Consider the following 18,186-nt stretch of genomic DNA (forward strand, 5'->3'; position numbering starts at 1 on the left):
TTTGCAATTGTCATTAACACCTATATCGGATCTGAAGAGTTTTTCCAGTTTTCGGCTATCATTTTTACAAATTTCATGTTTTTGCCCCAAAACTCGTAAACGCCCTACGTAGAAATGTCAAACAACCTGATTTATAATCAAGGGACTATTTACTTTAAAAAATACTTGTTTGCAAAAATCCTTAGGGGGGTCCCCTTTACTAGCCCATGGTACAATACATTTCATGTAAGATCATCGTTATCAGTTTTAGTACTATATTTATACTCGTAATATTATGCAGTTTATAAGTGCCTACTTTGTGAATAATCTTTAGAGTTACCTTTTAAGCATTACGTACCTAGTGCAAGTGCACTCCAGTATTGAAATCCTGTTTGTAAAATTAGTAAAATGTATTACATACTTACAACATATAAAGTACATAAAATTTCTCGTGTCATTAATGTACAGATGTCTTATTTGCTTGCAATTTCATATTAAGTAACACATATGTTAGATACATGCACTATATTTATGCATTGTTGCATTTCATTGTGCATTGTTACTATTGTAGTTTTCACCCTCTACAGAGGTTTGGGTGAATTAAAGACATTATAGTGACAACCCTTATCCCTGGTCAAGCCTGTTTTGAACAGTATGGAATTACGAAAAGAAAGAACAATTACTTCTCCAGGAACTCAATTGTATGAGAAAATCGTTTCAAGGTACATAGCAAGGCTGCTAAGTATTAGGGAGGATACATAATGCATACTATCTGGAGCAGGAAATGGTGTAGATCTTGCCAAGAGCAAGAATATCATTGATTCTGTGCAAGGAAGTTTTTATAAGTACGAACTTGTGGCCAAGGAATTCATCATATTTCTATGACAAGTGAACAGCAGCTATTGTCTCAGAGTGAACTTTTATTCGCCCTACGTTCCAAGGTCGAGAATTTCGTTGATCACATGATGTATCTTATGCCAGAACTTAAAGCAGTTAAATCCGGCAACTCAACACAGATATCTAGACAATCATCTCATCTCACAGCCATGTGGTTGCAGCATACAGCCAATGTAGACAAAGCGAAAACGCATCTTAAATACGCTGAACAGGAAGCAAAACTCAGTAGACAGAAAGCAGCAGTAAAAGCAAGTAGAACTTGTTAACGATGAAGAGAGAACTCGAGAAACCCCAATCTGGTACCGACCCTCGTAGAGGCAGACCTGATAATTATCAACCACCGTCAGATCACTCAAACCAATTAAAAAGAACGCCTCCATTTCTAAGTATGTGTTGGATAATATTAACCACAGTGAACCTCCACCTGAGGAACCACCACTGGAGAATCCACCACCCCAGGCACCACTCCTCATTCCTGAGGAAAAGAATCATCAAGAAACTGCACCAAAGACAATAGATCAAACAAGTATTTCTTATGACAGATCACACATTATGGGGCTAGCTTATACTTCACAAACAGTAAATCCTAGAGCTATTCCATATACGCCTGTGACCAGAGCAAGTGAGACTGCAGACTTGGCCAAGTTAGTGGCTAAGAACCAGCTATTACCTAAGAGACTATGACAATTCAATGACGTGCCTGCACGTTATCTTACTTGGAAATACAGCTTTCTGAATAGATTAACGCTAGTACCGTAGATGAGTTAGATCTATTCGTGAACCACCTTGAAACAGCAGGGTCTCGTAGGCAAGGAGAAACACAATGATGCCACATAAGGCAGTGGAAAAAATATGGAAGCGCCTTGATTTAGAGTATGGTAGTGCCGAGACGATTGAAAGGGCATTGAAGAGGAGGATCCAGGAATTTCCGGTATTTGCAGACACCGATACAAAGCGCTACAAAGAGCAGAGTACAAAGATAAGAATAACTCAAGCACGTAGTGATAAACTTTCTATCAACCCAAGTGTTTATAGCAGGAAAACTGAGGTCAATCATGTGTCCTTTCCTATTCATGTGACAAATTCCAGTCATTCTCTCAAGGAATGTCCGAAATTTCGTCAGAAGTCTTACAAAGACAGGAAAGACTATCTATTCTAAAATGGACTTTGTTTAAAGTGCTGAGGCGAAAAGAGACAATTGCGTAAGAACTGTAGAGAAACTGTTAGGTGTGATCAGTACGGTTCAACAGACCATGCGTCAGTTCTTCACGCTGACCTTGGGAAACATCACGAGGGGGAGAGACACGAGTCATCCTTTCAAGATCAGACACCTGCAGTAAAATCGCTGTGTACAAAACCTATCGCAGTACAAGTAAACTGTGTGTTAAGATTGTGCATGTTAATGTCTACCTCAAAGGACCAAAATGTTTAGCCCGTAAGGTACATTGCATGATCGACGACCAAAGCAACATATCATTAACAACTTCCCTGATCTTTGATTGGTTTGGAGAGCATGGACTAGAATACTAGTACGTTTTGTCATTTTGTGCTGGAATGACAACGGTGTCTGGACGTAAATCGCAGGGATGTGTTGAATCTATTTTGAAGCAGTACAAACTTTACTTACCAAGTTTGATCGATTAATGTTATGACATCTCAAACAATTGCACAGAAATTCCATCACCTTCAGTGGCATGTGCATACCCACATCTACATAACAAATGCCGTTTATACCTGAGTTGCCGGGTAGATGAAAACGCACCTATATAATTATTGATAAGGAGGAACCTAATTACAGCTCACCACGTTTTGGACCAGAGGATCGGTGGAGATGGTTTACCATATGACCAAAAGTTACCATTAGAGTAGGTTATCATAGGGGATGTATGCCTTGATCAAACTCACCTACCAGAAACTATCACCGTGAACAAGACTTCAGAACTAGGTTGTACCCTTGTGACAATCTACTTGACATCAAGGAGGATGCTGTATTTATCAGAACCACTATGGTAACTGCCCATGTATGAGGTTTACCACCTAAAAAAGCCTGGTAGTGTCAGAGTCGTTACCGTTCGTTTACAAGGCCCGTACTTGTGTAACAGCCTGCTTGGTGTCTTACTTAGATTCCGTAGAGAAAGAGTTGTAGTCACCATGGACGTGGAGCAGATGTTTCAAAATTTCAAGACTCCGAAGGAACATCAGCGTCTTGAGGGTTTTTTTTTTTGGCACCAGAACAATGATATGAACTTACCATTAGTTGATTATCAAATGACTATTCATGTATTTGGGAGCACCGCATTGCCAGCTGTCGCGACTTATGGGCTCCGCAAAGCTATAGAAAATTCGGACGATGATGTGAAGAAACTCGTTAACAACAACTTCAACGTTGACGATGGACTGCTGTCTGTGCAAACAGAGGACCAAGCAAGTGACATTGTACTCCGAATTAAACAAACATTGATGGATGGTTGCAACATCAGACTACACAAGTTCGCTTCAAATAGCAGAGCAGTGCTGGATCCATCCCCTCAAAGTGATTTAGCCTCAAATCTGAAAGATTTGGGAATTGCTACCTTACCAATGCAGCGCAGTTTAGGGTTTCTATGGAACACTGATATGGACAGATTTGCTTTTAAAGTGATACTAACAGAGAGAGTTTAAACAAGACATGAATTACTCTCTACTATAAACAATGTATACGACCCTCTCGGATTTGTGCAACCAGTGATTGTGAGAGGCAAACTTCTACTCCGTGAGATGCAGTCCATTACTGCAGACGCTGATTGGGATTACCCATTGCCAGAGGCTTTATATGGCAAATGGACTTCGTGGGTGAACTCTTTAAAACTCTTAGAACACCTACACATTCAAAGAATGTACAGTAACATTTCATTTGGTGATGCTGCCAGACGTGAAGTGCTTGTGTATTCAGACACCTCCAAAGATGTTATCGTGGCAGTGGCGTACCTGAGACTGCATTGCGAAGAATTATCAAGTATAAGTTTCCTTCTAGGAAAGGTCAAAGTGTCCCCGATGCATGGACACACAGTACCACGACTAGAGCTGTGGCAGCAATACTGGCCGCAGAAGTCGCAGAAACAGTACGGGACCATCTAGAGATTCCCAAGGAGGATTTCAAACTCTTCTCAGACAGTCAAGTCGTGTTAGGATACTTCTCAAATGAAAGCAGATGATTTTCCATATACATCAGTAACAGAGTAGGGAGCATACGTCTATTCAATAGTCCCTCGCAATGAAATCTACTATCATCAGAAAATAATCCAGCAGATGTGGCCACTACAGTAGTCGACGAAAATAAGTTGCAGTTCTCCAGCTGGTTGAAGGGCAAAGACACACTTGGGGATGCATCATCATCTACCCATAATTGCTAAACTGAAAAAAAGCGGAAGTAAGACCTGAACCAGCAAACAGCACGCTCGAGCCATCTTAACGATTTGTAGACAGATTGTGTCATGTTTCAAGCTAGAATAGATTTGTCAAAGTAATTGCACGGATCAAATTCTGGGCCGCGACCATAGGAAGGATAAATCCAACCTACCTAAACGCTTTGACTATCCAAAATCTCTACAAAGATGTGAGGATATTATTATCACACTTGTTAAAAAAATGAAATTGAGTGTATTAGCAATGGTCAGGATGCTCCACAGTCAAGTAACATTCGTTCTCTGTATCCTGTGATTGGTTAAAACCAAGAGCTTCCATTTGGAGGTCGACTTACCAAAATCAAAGATGATGTCATTGATGCCAGGACAAGAAACCCTGTAATATTACCAAGGAATCACCACATAACCTACTTCATTTGATTTATACATATTATATTGTAAAGATATACAAAGGAATTGTTACAAATTCTAGCAACTTAGAAAACCTCTCCCGAAACCAACCTGATTGTCCGCCACTTCCACGAAAGGGTATTACATCAAGGCCCCCACTTTACTGACACAGTAAGGTCAGCGGGATACTGGGTCGTCAGCATGAAGACGGTGGTCACTTCAGTGATAAGCAGTTGTGTTATTTGCCGTAAACTTCGTGGACCGTTTCGTTGGCAACACATGTCAGATCTTTCTGAAGACAGATGTAAGCCGAGTCCACCATTCTCCTATGTAGGAGTCGACACCTTCGAGTTGTGATAATAGTAAGGATAATATCCTGGTCATATTTTTGATTTCTACTCTTAATTTTGAATACCTATAAATATATTTCTCCATTTCCATACCTCTTCAAAAGTACTGTTGACAACATATGAACATTGAACAAATTTGAAAGCAAAAGGGTTTGATAGTAACATTTCTTTATCTACATTTTCCTGACTTCATCATAGAAGGGCAGACCAGAATAAAATTAAAGTCGTCTTCAATCTGTGACAAAGAGCTTAATTTACAAAGCCTTTCATTTCTTCGAATGATATAAAATCGTCCACACTCTATTTTAGCTGATGAGCAGGTAAACGATATTTGCTTGTATATTGTACATATATTTCAAAGATTGGTTTTGTTAGATAAAATTACATAGTTTGAAACTTTCACTCAAATACCTGCATAGGTTACGTTTGGGTGGAGGTTCGAAATAACCATAATCTTCTTGAATAAAATATCATTTAATCTTTGCTTCACGTCCAATAAAAATGGGTTTTCATTAAAAGGTTCTTTACAATTCCATATGTATCCAAAACCAAAAGTATTACTACCAATAATTGTTTTATATATGACAACCAACAAGGAAATGTATCCAACTCACATACACCCAACATTTCTTGATGTACATTACTTAACATACAATTATCACTTTGTTTTAATTCTAACCAATACTAACCAATATTTCATCATTCTGTATTTCCTGTTCCAATGTAATGGTTGCCGTCCTAATTAGTAACATATCATCATAGATACAGTGCTTTTCTTGACACGTAATACCTTTTTAGCAAAATATGTATCCCCTCGTGTGCTACATGTACCATTTCTGCCAACTTTAAGGGAACTTTAATATTTCCAATTTAGAATCCTGAAAAGGGAACATCCTCATGATAATTAAATTATCAGTTCACAAAGTTGCATCAAACCTCCCCGTTTTAGTTTATGTATAAAGGTTCATCAGGGTACATAAATATATTATATACTAAATAAGGAAGTGGGTCAAGGGTCATGACCTGTGAAAGCTATGACTTGCAAGTACAAATTATAATAAACAGTTTCTCTGATATATAGTCTCGATATTTGAAAGGTCAAGATAACAAAGTGATCGATCTCATATTTCCTATAAGCAAAACAAAATAGAGAATTGGCCAAACACGGACCCCTAGATATACCAGAGGTGGGATCAGGTGCTTAGGAAGAGTAAGCATCTCCTGTTGACTGGTCACACCCGACGTGAGCCCTATATCTTAAACAGGTAAACGGTGCAATCCGTAATCATAATCAGTGTGCCAAGAACGGTCTAATAATTGGTATGAAACACGTCAGACAGCATTTTACCTAAAGACAGGTAGTAGTGGCAAACTAGATCATTATAATGACTAAAGGAGTTGCGAAATGCTGTCTTATAACGAGACTGTTGAGACTCCTGCAACATAAATTTGTTTGCCATTAGCTTGCCTCGATTTAAAAACTTATCAAACGCAGAACAAGCTCTTGTGTATCAATTGAGAGATAAACGCCATATGCAGGTTATAATGGATTATTGCTACATGAATATGGGAAGTTGACGATGGAGAAACTAAAATAATAATCCCGTTTTTCATAAAGTTGAGTTGGTACATGTAGTTTTATATATTCATGGGGGCATTGTTCCAATGTCTGTGGCCGAATTGGGAAGTCGGTAATGATATGTAATGACTGTTTCTGCTTCAACACTGCTCCCCCCCAACCTGCTTCTAAAGCAGGGGGCAGTTTACAGGACTTAAAGTATTTACGAGTTAAAACAAAGTTAATCTGCTATAATGGGGGAACCACTTCAGTGTGGGGATGCTAAAGTCCTAACAAGTTAATCTGCTATAATAGGGCCACCACTAGGGATGGTTGGGGTCACATTCACCTCATATCAGTGAGGGGATGCTACAGGCGGCTCATGTATTTACCACACATAAAATGGAGAAAATTGTTGAATGTTAAAGACACAAAGTTGTCTTGTATTTTGTACGAAGTTTTACATAGCTCAGCAATAGACAATGTTGATTTTAAATGGATTAGATAAATACAGAAAATTTTACAAGAATGTGTTTATTCTGGACATTATAAACTGTAGAACATGAAAAATGGCTGATTAGTGTTATGAAACAAAATATGAATCATGAATTTCAACAGAAATGAGTTTCTGAATGTAATACATCAGGAAGAAGGTGTACTTTATAATTATTTACAAATCAGTATTTTTACGTCGAGAAGTTACGTAGAAGCAAATGTACCAAGAATTATTATTCTTACATTAGCAAGATTTAGAACAAGTAATCACATATTACCTATTGAGACAGGCAGATGGAGTGGTGTGTCCAGAAACCAGAGAATTTGTACTTTATGTGCAAATGAGGTTGGGGATGAGTTTCATTATATCATGACTTGTTCAGCTTTAAGTGATAGTAGAAAGTTTCATTTACTTTCTATATATACAAACAGATCAACCAAATGTCATAAAATTCAGTTTGTTTTCATGTAAAAAGGTATCTATTCAATAAAAGTAATCTTACCAAATTAAATATAATTCACAAAAAATTACCTTTCCAGGTTGAAACAATATAAACTGTACACTCTTACGATGCATTGTGTGTACATGTATAGGTGTATCTTCTCCATGAAAGATGAAGATAACGAATATTGATCAATCTCATAACCCCTATAAGCAATACAAAATAGATAGTTTGGCAAACAAAGGTGGGATCAGATGCCTAGGAGGAGTAAGCATCCCCTGTTGACCGGTCACACCCGCCTTGAACCCTATAATGGGAGTTATCCGTAGTCAAAATCAGTGTGCCAAGAACGGTTTAACAATCGGTATGATACACGCCAGACAGCATTTGACCCAATGATAGGTTGTATTGGCAAACTAGATCGTTATAACAAACATAGAATTAGCGAAATGCTGACTTCAAACGAGATTGTTGGAACCCCTGCACCATCAACTTGTTTGTCAATAGCTTGCCTCTATTTAAAAAACTGACCATACGCAAAACAAGCTCTTGCGTATCGAATCAGTTGAGAGGTATAAACACCATATACAGGCGACAATGGAACATTGCTACACATACATGGGAAGCCGACGATGGAGAAGCTTAAATCGGGATGTCATAAAGTTGAGTTGTTAGTTTGCTGTTGATATCTATTTTCAATAAAATATCTAAGTATGAAGCAGAATTGGACGACTCTGTGGTGTCTTTTATTTCGTGTTCACAGGGATATATCGAATCAAAATATGAATAGAAATTATTATTGTTAATAGATAAAACATCGTCGATATATCTAAATGTTGCATTGAAGGCCACAGCAAGATATCTTTTTGGTTCTCACATAAAATTGTTTTAATAAATTCCTCTCTACGCGTGGGAAATCAGTAGTGGACCATATCTGTGTCCCATATGATGTCCTAAAACATTTTTGAGATTTCAGAATCAGTAACTGTAAAAATATTTTAAAAAAACAAACAAAACGATAATCTTTAAGATTATTTAGGACTAAAAATGTATTTGACCGTCGCCTGCGATATTTCGATCGAAAATACAGGAATGATCTTGCAGTGAACATTGAAAATGTCTTAACCAGTGACCCGCGGTAATTCGTGGAGGAAATGAAGAAATGGAGCCCGAGTAAGAAAACAAATACTAGTATTCCTATGAAGTGCTATACAGTAGATAGAGGTTTAACTACAACCGCATCAGATGTGCGTAAAACCCGGTAAGCAGAATTCTCTACAACCACATCAGATGTACCTAAAACCCAGTAAGCAGAATTCTCTACAACCAATATCAGATGTACGTAAAACCCGGTAAGCAGAATTATCTATAACCACATCAGATGTACGTAAAACCCGGTAAGCAGACTTCTCTATAACCACATCAGATGTACGTAAAACCCAGTAAGCAGACTTCTCTACAACCGCATCAGATGTATGTAAGACCCGGTAAGCAGAATTCTCTACAACCGCATCAGATGTACGTAAAACCCGGTAAGCAGAATTCTCTAAACTTTGCACTAACAATGACAACAATTTTAATACTGCATTTTATAATGAGCTTTAGAATATAACCAACAAATGGAAGGTGCCATGAGGAATTCTTTATACATTCCAAATAGAATACTGAACGATGGAATTTCATGCTTTGATCATGTTATCACTTTAAACACCCTAATACAAAAAAGAACATCAACAATAGCTACTTCTATAGACCTAAGAAAACCCTTTCAGTGTGTGGATCTTAATCGTTTACAATATAAACTTCAGCTGAATGGTATAGATGGTCATAAGTATAGTGAAATATGCAGTCTTTACTTTAATACTGAATCGCGTGTGTCCGTTAATGGTTTCCATACAGACTGGTTCAAATATACCCAAGGAGTCTGATAAGGCGACAATCTTTCACCTAAAGAGTTGTATGCTAGATAGTGTTGTAATGAAAGAATGGTGGCTAAGTGTAGGTATGGAGGGTATGTGGCAAAAGGGCTCACGGCGGGTGTGACCGGTCGACAGGGGATACTTACTCCTCCTATGCACCAGATTCCATCTCTGGTATATCCAGGGGTCCGTGTTGTCTAACTCTATTTTGCATCGTTTATAGGAGTTATGAGATTGATCACTGTTCGTTATCTTCGCCTTTCATAAAAAAGAATGTTCATTTTCTTCTTAAACCTTCAGCTGTGGATGGTTCACTATCCAAATAGTGAACAGCGAATTATTTCTAATTCTAGTTGGTCATCATTGCATACCACGGTTTTATTCCCACATGTTGCATGTATGTACAGGTACATGATAGTGTGGATCCAGATCCGGCGCATGCAACGACGCAGGTTGTCTTGTTGCTCTTCATTTTAAAAAATCAGTTATGTCTTCTCTTTAGAGGTTAAAAAAGTAAAACGATATATCGTAACCAAATTTATATGCTTCCTGTTATGTTGGATAAGTGTTGGTTTATTTCTATATATCCGATAACCCACTGCTGTTTTTGCTTAGTGCACCAATATACAATTATGCTAAACAGTCCATAAAAATTTTATTATCCTAAAAAATCTGAAAGTTAAATAAATCAAACGTCAACAAACTCTTTCCGCAGAAAATTTGGAAATAGAAATTTAGAACACTAATTTACTGTTAATATTGAAATCAACAACACATCATGCGATGTATGAGACAAACCTGTAACTACTAGTAGCTGCAAAACTTTCAAATGAAATAGGTAGATCAACTTGATTACAGCTTGAAACTTTCACCGATGTAAAGGCGTTTCCCTTTTCTTTTTGAAAATAATTGTCAAATGAATATTTGGTCTAGGGATTAATTTCGATCGAAATTCGGCTCGGCTGGATATTTGGACTGACACCTTCACCGAATCCCGGAGCAGAAGACTGAACATTTTCCACTGGATACTGATTTCTAAAGGCCAGTCAAAGGCTTGTTTCGTGTTTATCATTCAAAATACGTTGAATTTCGCTTTCACCATTTCGAGCAAACTTTTTGTATTCGATTTCTGACTCTTCCGATCTCGGACTCGGAAAACTTATGTAAACAAAAAACAGACGATATTGACACTGACGTCTCTATTATGATGTCTTGATCAACACTATCGCATATATTTAGTTAAGGTTTATCGGAGTTACATGTATCTCGATTGTGCCATTAAAATTTATCATCGAAAGGAAGGCAACACTCAACACATCGTACTGTCTCAGCAGAAATTATCTCCCTTCACGTGACCAGCCCTCGACCAATGAAATTGACTGTATAATTCTGAAGGATAATGGTAAACGTACTCTGAATATCACTATATTATGTGTTTGTACTGTTTTGCTTTGCTCAACTTTTTCATATATAAAAGTAAATTGAAACAACTCCGTTAATTCAGTAAAATAGCTGCCGATATGTGGTCTCGAACCAGGGTCCACACGTGTGCCAACCGAAAGCAATATCCATTTTGTCACAGAACCGCTCTACTAATTATGGATGAATTATATGTATTTACTAACGTTTACTACTAATATAACCATTATAAAGACAACCTGTCCAAATATTTGATTAACGTGTGATAATTTGCACAATGAAATAACAAACTACGTAATCTATGTCGCATTTGAAATATCCGCATCAATCAACATTAGAAGTGCATTCAGAGTTATCCCCCTTTGCTCCATTGAAACGTAAATATTAAACTCTAATATCTTGAACACAATGACAGTCAGCATAATTAGTTAATGTTGAATTTCTCGTACACATGCCAAGACAGTAAGTCCCTTCAGGTCGTGCAGTACTTGTCAAATCCTGACTACTATACTGTGATTTGGCATAGTATGTACTCAAAGTGTAACATAATATGGTTTTGGACATCCGTAATGTAACAATATTGCAGTATATGTACATTATAGTTAAATACAGAACTTCAAGGTCATTGTGTAGTTTAGGGACCTCAGTCAGATTTTGACAGACTGCATTATTCAGATTTTGTACAGCACCTAAGCGACGATTTCTGTATGTAAAAACCACGCAATGCCATGCTGTATTCAATAAACTATTGAGTCTCCTGATAAAGACTTACTCAGATATTGATACTCAGTTAACGTTATTCCATTCTCGGTGACGTTAATATCTATAGATTATTCTATAAAACCTAAAATATCACCAAAATACGACATGTTTACGATGCTGTACGTCATAAATAACACCAGTCGGCCGTGTGTTTTTATCACTCCAACATTACATGTACCTTAAAAAATGTGGCTTTTTCAAACTTCTTTCCATGAATCAGAAAATATGATATATTTGTATAATGTTGACTAAGAGGTAACTAATCGCAAAAAATCAGTCACCTCAACTTCTCTTATACCTGCTACCTATCGTAATAGTAACAATTTCATTCAATCATAGTTTTTATTCATTACTCATTTACTTCTACATTTCCAGATCAATGCAACTTCAGTATTTTCTCATGAAAATATAACCATTGTCATTTCTTTTATTTAAGAATAATAGACGTGTAAAGCCACATTTTTCAAAGACAACTTTTTGACCCCAGAGGTCAGTTGCCTTCAATTTCGAAAGACAAAGCCGTCATTAAAATCTACAACGGCGTAAAGAGAAATACGTTTTAAGATTATGTAGAAATCAATAACGTTCTCCTTTGACGATGAGTCCACATTCTTTTCAAATTGCTTATTGTTATGAATGTCGGGAATTTTCATCGTTTTGGACTAGAACAGGATAAATGACCAATCAGAATCAAGCAGTCGCGAGTTAAGGATCGGCTTAGTTCACTCTGGCTTTTCTCTCACTTGCATCAAAATAGAAAGTATTCATTTTCAACACCTCCTCCCCCTCCATCTTCAAATTTATGAGTTTACTGTAATTTTGTTTTTCGTTTTGTGGTATTTTCAGACTTTGTCTGAACGGTTTTATGAATGAGGATTGTTATATAGTGTTTATATCTGGAAAATTAACGATGACTTGCTAATCGTGTTTGGTAGCAGGGGATAATTGTCCACGATAGTCCGGTCACCTTTCTTACAAAATGGAAATACCCTACAGGCTATATCTGAAGTGTAAAATTATTTTAGGATACATGTCAAGTGTAGCCGAGTGCTTAATGAAAAAATTGAAATAGGAAATGAAATTTATAGTTCTTTTCTTGATGCAAGTATCGAACGAAAAATTGGACGAAAAACTTCATCAATGCGCGTAGCGCGTAACATATTGTAATAATAAGAATTTATGTAATGGGTGATATCCACAGGATAAAGGAGTAAACATGTGATAAATGTATATAAATACAATACTAAAGACACGTGGTCAGTTGCTGAAGAAATTCAGATGAAAATCAACGTGGTCCAGCAAAATGTCCCCTACCACCTTTATCAATCATACTTAAAAGTCAAGGGGTAACAAACAACCAGGTATTTCATACTGGCACCTGGTGTTTGGACACACACTCTCTTTAATTCATGTGGATATCCGGATTAGAATAGTTCCTCAGTACCCCTTGCTTGTCGTAAAAGATGACTAAATGGGACGGTCCTTCAGAGGAGACCGCAAAAACCGAGGTCCCGTGTCACAGCAGGTGTGGCACGATATAGCTGCAGATCTGTAGCGTTATGGTTTTATATTCTTGTCTTTTCTGCCATCCGATCTCGTCAGTAGGTCATGACGAGATCGGATGGCAGAAAATTCAAAACAAGCGAGTTTATCGGTCTGTAGAGACGATTATAAAGGATTGAGAGGTGGATAAAACATACAGGTTGGTTATAAAATATGTTTACAATTAGGGAATGAAGGGTAGATGATTGCCCAATGCTGGAAAGTGGATAAATATATCCCCAAACGTGCGCAGAAAATCTTGCGCCGTAAATTGCACAATATTTACGTTACAGGAACTGTAGCGTTATGGTCAAAGACAAGAATATAAAACCATAACGCTACAGATCTGCAGCTAGGCACGATAAAGACCCCTCCCTCCTCAATGGCTATAAGCGCCGAGCATAGGCCTACATTTTGCAGCACTTCACCGGCAATGGTGACGTCTCCATATGAGTGAAAGATTCTCGAGATTGACATATATATACAATCACTTTTCATTTCTACTGAGTATGACGTCCAATAAAGATAAAGAGTGGGTTTACTTCTTTTTTTTTAAATGCAGAAACGTTTTGTTAATTTTGCACGCATTTATTTTGTGGTGGAGCAGTTCAAATATACTAACTCAACAGTTTGAATTCTTTTACAATCATTGCATTTTTATCTTTGAAATAACTGCAGGTTTGAACAAAAACTCCGCAAAGCGGGACATCCCCACAATAAATGTAAATTTGTGCTATGAAGTCCCGTAGTGACCTTGACCTTTTGACCCCAAAATCAATAGGGTGCTTTCTCTCTTGATAACAAAGCTACTTGTGATGTAGAGTGTCTACAAGCTCAGTGTTACACAAACATGAAAGGTCCCGTTTCTACATCCCCTCATTGCGAGGGAATAATTAGAAGATTAAAAAGTGCGGCTCACACAAGTCCCCCGTGTTGTATCCATGCGAACTAAGTTCAACTCCCAAAAAGTAAATATTTAGTGTTTATATATTTACGTGTGGTGTTCAAAGGTATTCCTGTTTTACATCACTTAAAGTAATTCCACCCTCCTGTGATGTCATCAGATTTTGCAAAATCAATGATTTATTTAGATTTTGCATGATAGAAACATTGATTTTGTTGGAGTATTTTCCGATACTTATTGTAAAAAATATTGTTAAAAATAAACTATTTCGAAAGTCTAAGTTATAGATATTGAATCCAAGGGCAATAACTCTGTTTCTATTGTTGATTTCTTTATCAAGTCTATTATGCGACAGATTTCCTTTATTTATTTTTTACATACATTTTGTATATTTTTGTAAAGATATAGTTTCATGAAATTGTTATGAATGCTGGCAATTAGATTTTGGAACGCAAATCGCAGTTCACTATTTGCAATTCAATAGAGAACTGTATTCCAGAACGCAGTTCGCAATTCAAATTTCTATATGCATAAAACTACACCACACTGGAATTATAAGGATGGGGTGCCAGTTACCAACCCCAAACACTTTGAAGAAATGGTGATGGTAATCTCTCTAGGTACGGAGATCCGCCCCTCCAACTTTTATGCATAACGCATTACACTAAGTGAATAAACATCGGGTTCGGAATCATCGAAGACCCCTACCCCGGGGACTGAAATTTTGGGGATATGGTATTAGTGGTCTTCTCCCACCACTGTGAAGAAATAGTGATGGTACTCTTACTAGTTACGGAGATCCGCTCCTCCAACTTTTTTTTTAAAATAACGCATTACATTTAGTGAATAAACATAGGGTTCGGAATCATCGAAGACCCCTACCCCGGGGGACTGAAATCTTGGGGGTAGGGTATTAGTGGTCCTCTACCACCACTATGAAGAAATGGTGATGTTATTCTCTCTAGTTACAGAGATTCGACCCTCCAATTTTTATGCATAATGCATAACACTAAGTGAATAAACATCGGATTCGGAATCATCGAAGAAGCCTACCCAGGGGACTGAAATTCTGGGGGAAGGGTATTAGAGGTCCTCCTCCCACCACTATGAAGAAATGGTGATGTTGCTCTCTCTATTTACGGAGATCCGACCCTCCAATTTTTATGCATGACACATTACACTAAGTGTATAAACATCGGGTTCGGAATCATCAAAGACCCCTACCCCGGGGACTGAAATTTTTGGGGAAGGGTATTAGTGGTCCTCTCCCACCATTGTGAAGGAATGGTGATGGTACTCTCTCTAGTTATGGATATCCGCTCCAACTTTTTTAAAATAACGCATTACACTTAGTGAATAAACATCGGGTTCGGAATAATCTAAAACCCCTACCCAGGGGAATGAAATTTTGGGGGAAGGTTATTAGTGATCCTCTGCCACCACTATCAAGAAATGGTGTTGGTACTCTCTCTAGTTACGGAGATCCGACCCTCCAATTTTCATGCATAACGCATTACACTAAGTGAATAAACATCGGGTTCGGAATCATCGAAGACCCCTACCCCGGGGACTGAAATTTTGGATGAAGGATATTAGTGGTCCTCTCCCACTACTGTGAAGGAATGGTGATGGTACTCTTTGTAGTTACGGAGTTATACCCTCCAATTTTTATGCATAATGCATTACACTAAGTGAATAAATATCGGGTTCGGAATCATCGAAGACCCCTACCCAGTGGACTGAAATTTTGGGGAAAGGGTATTAGTGGTCCTCTCCTACCACTATGAAGAAATGGTGATGTTACTCTCTCTAGTTATGGATAGTCGCTCCTCCAACTTTTTTAAATAACGCATTACACTAAGTGAATAAACATCAGGTTCGGAATCATCGAAGCTCCCTACCCCGGGGACTGAAATTTTGGGGGAAGGGCATTAGTGGTCCTCTTCTACCACTATGAAGAAATAATGATGTTACTCTCTCTTGTTACGGAGATCCGTCCCTCCAATTGTTATGCATAATGCATTACACTAAGTGAATAAACATCGGGTTCGGAATCATCGAAGACCCCTACCCCGGGGACTGAAATATTGAAGGAAGGAAATTAGTGGTCCTCTACCACTACTGTTAAGAAATGGTGATATTACTCTCTCTAGCTACGGAGTTCTACATTCCAATTTTTATGCATAATGCATTACACTAGGTGAATAAACATCGGGTTCGGAATCATCGAAGACCCCTACCCAGGGGACTGAAATTTTGGGGGAAGGGTATTAGAGGTCCTCTCCCACCACTATAAAAAAATGGTGATGTTACTCTCTCTAGTTACGGAGATCCGCCCCTCCAATTTTTATGCATAATGCATTACACCAAGTGAATAAACATCGGGTTCGGAATCATCGAAGACCCCTACCCATGTTTATTCACTTAGTGTAATGCATTATGCATATAAAGTGGACTGGCGGGTCTCGGTATCTAGAGAATACCATTCCTTTACAGTGGTGGCAATGAACGACTAATACCTTACTACCAAAATTTCAGTTCCCGGGATAGGAGTCTTCGATGATTCTGAACCCGATGTTTATTCACTAAGTGTAATGCATTATGCATAAAAATTGGAGGGGCGGATCTCCGTAACTAGAGAGAGTAACATCACTACTTCTTCATAGTGGTGGGAGAGGACCTCTAATACCCTTCCCCCAAAATTTCAGTCCCCTGGGTAGGGGTCTTCGATGATTCCGAACCCGATATTTATTCACTTAGTGTAATGCATTATGCATAAAAATTGGAATGTAGAACTCCGTAGCTAGAGAGAGTAATATCACCATTTCTTAACAGTAGTGGTAGAGGACCACTAATTTCCTTCCTTCAATATTTCAGTCCCCGGGGTAGGGGACTTCGATGATTCCGAACCCGATGTTTATTCACTTAGTGTAATGCGTTATTTAAAAAAGTTGGAGGAGCGGATATCCATAACTAGAGAGAGTACCATCACTATTTCTTCACAATGGTGGGGGAGGACCTCTAATACCCTTTCCCCAGAATTTCAGTATCCGGGGTAGGGGTCTTCGATGATTCCGAACCCGATGTTTATTCACTTAGTGTAATGCGTCATGCATAAAAATTGGAGAGTCGGATCTCCGTAAAAAGAGAGAGTAACATCAGCATTTCTTCAAAGTGGTGGGAGAGGACCACTAATACGCTATCCACAAAATTTCAGTTCCCAGGGTAGGGGTCTTCGATGATACCGAACCCGATGTTTATTCACTAAGTGTAATGCATTATGCATAAAACTTGGAGGGTCGGATCTCCGTAACTAGAGAGAGTAACATCACTATTTCTTCATAGTGGTGGGAGAGGACCACTAATACCCTACCCCCAAGATTTCAGTCCCCGGGGTAGGGGGTCTTCGATGATACCGAACCCGATGTTTATTCACTAAGTGTAATGCGTTATTTAAAAAAAAAGTAGGAGGATCGGATCTCCGTAACTAGTGAGAGCACCATCACTATTTCTTTACAGTGGTGGGAAAGGACCACTAATACCCTATCCCCAAAATTTCAGTCCCCGGGGTAGGGGTCTTCGATGATTCCGAACCCGATGTTTATTCACTTAATGTAATGCGTTATTTTAAAAAAATTGGAGGGGCGGATCTCCGTAAGTAGTGAGATTACCATCACCATTTCTTCACAGTGTTTGGGGTTGGTAACTGGCACCCCATCCTTATAATTCCAGTGTGGTGTTGTTTTATGCATATAGAAATTTGAATTGCGAACTGTGTTCTGGAATGCAGTTCTCTATTGAATTGCGAATAGTGAACTGCGAACTGCGTTCCAAAATCTAATTGCCATGAAGGATTTTTCTGACGGTCATGTATGATTCTGTTTATGTACGTCTCTCATTTTAAAAAGTGTGATGACCTATGTATTTTATTTGATAATTTGTTAGTTTTAACTCTAATGAATGAAAATAAATACACTTTTCAAACTTGTATCAGATAAAACTGCGAGTAGGGAGTCACCTTAAACATTTCAATAAGATACAAAAGCATGGAAGAGTCTGGTCTTCTTGGATAATTCGTTAGACACAATATTATAAGTCGGCGTTTTGATATCACATTAACGTTA

At 38.1% G+C, this 18,186-nt stretch overlaps 1 protein-coding gene across 1 annotated transcript; it reads left to right on the top strand.

The window, feature by feature from the left end:
* The first annotated feature begins 2,895 nt into the window (after positions 1–2,895).
* On the top strand, positions 2,896–3,537 carry LOC130053834 (uncharacterized). The gene has a single exon (XM_056161436.1). It carries the CDS (start codon positions 2,896–2,898, stop codon positions 3,535–3,537), a length of 642 nt encoding a protein of 213 aa, XP_056017411.1.
* The last annotated feature ends 14,649 nt before the right edge of the window (positions 3,538–18,186 follow it).

Source organism: Ostrea edulis, chromosome 4 (assembly GCF_947568905.1).
Source record: "Ostrea edulis chromosome 4, xbOstEdul1.1, whole genome shotgun sequence".
Classification (NCBI taxonomy): Eukaryota; Metazoa; Mollusca; class Bivalvia; order Ostreida; family Ostreidae; genus Ostrea; species Ostrea edulis.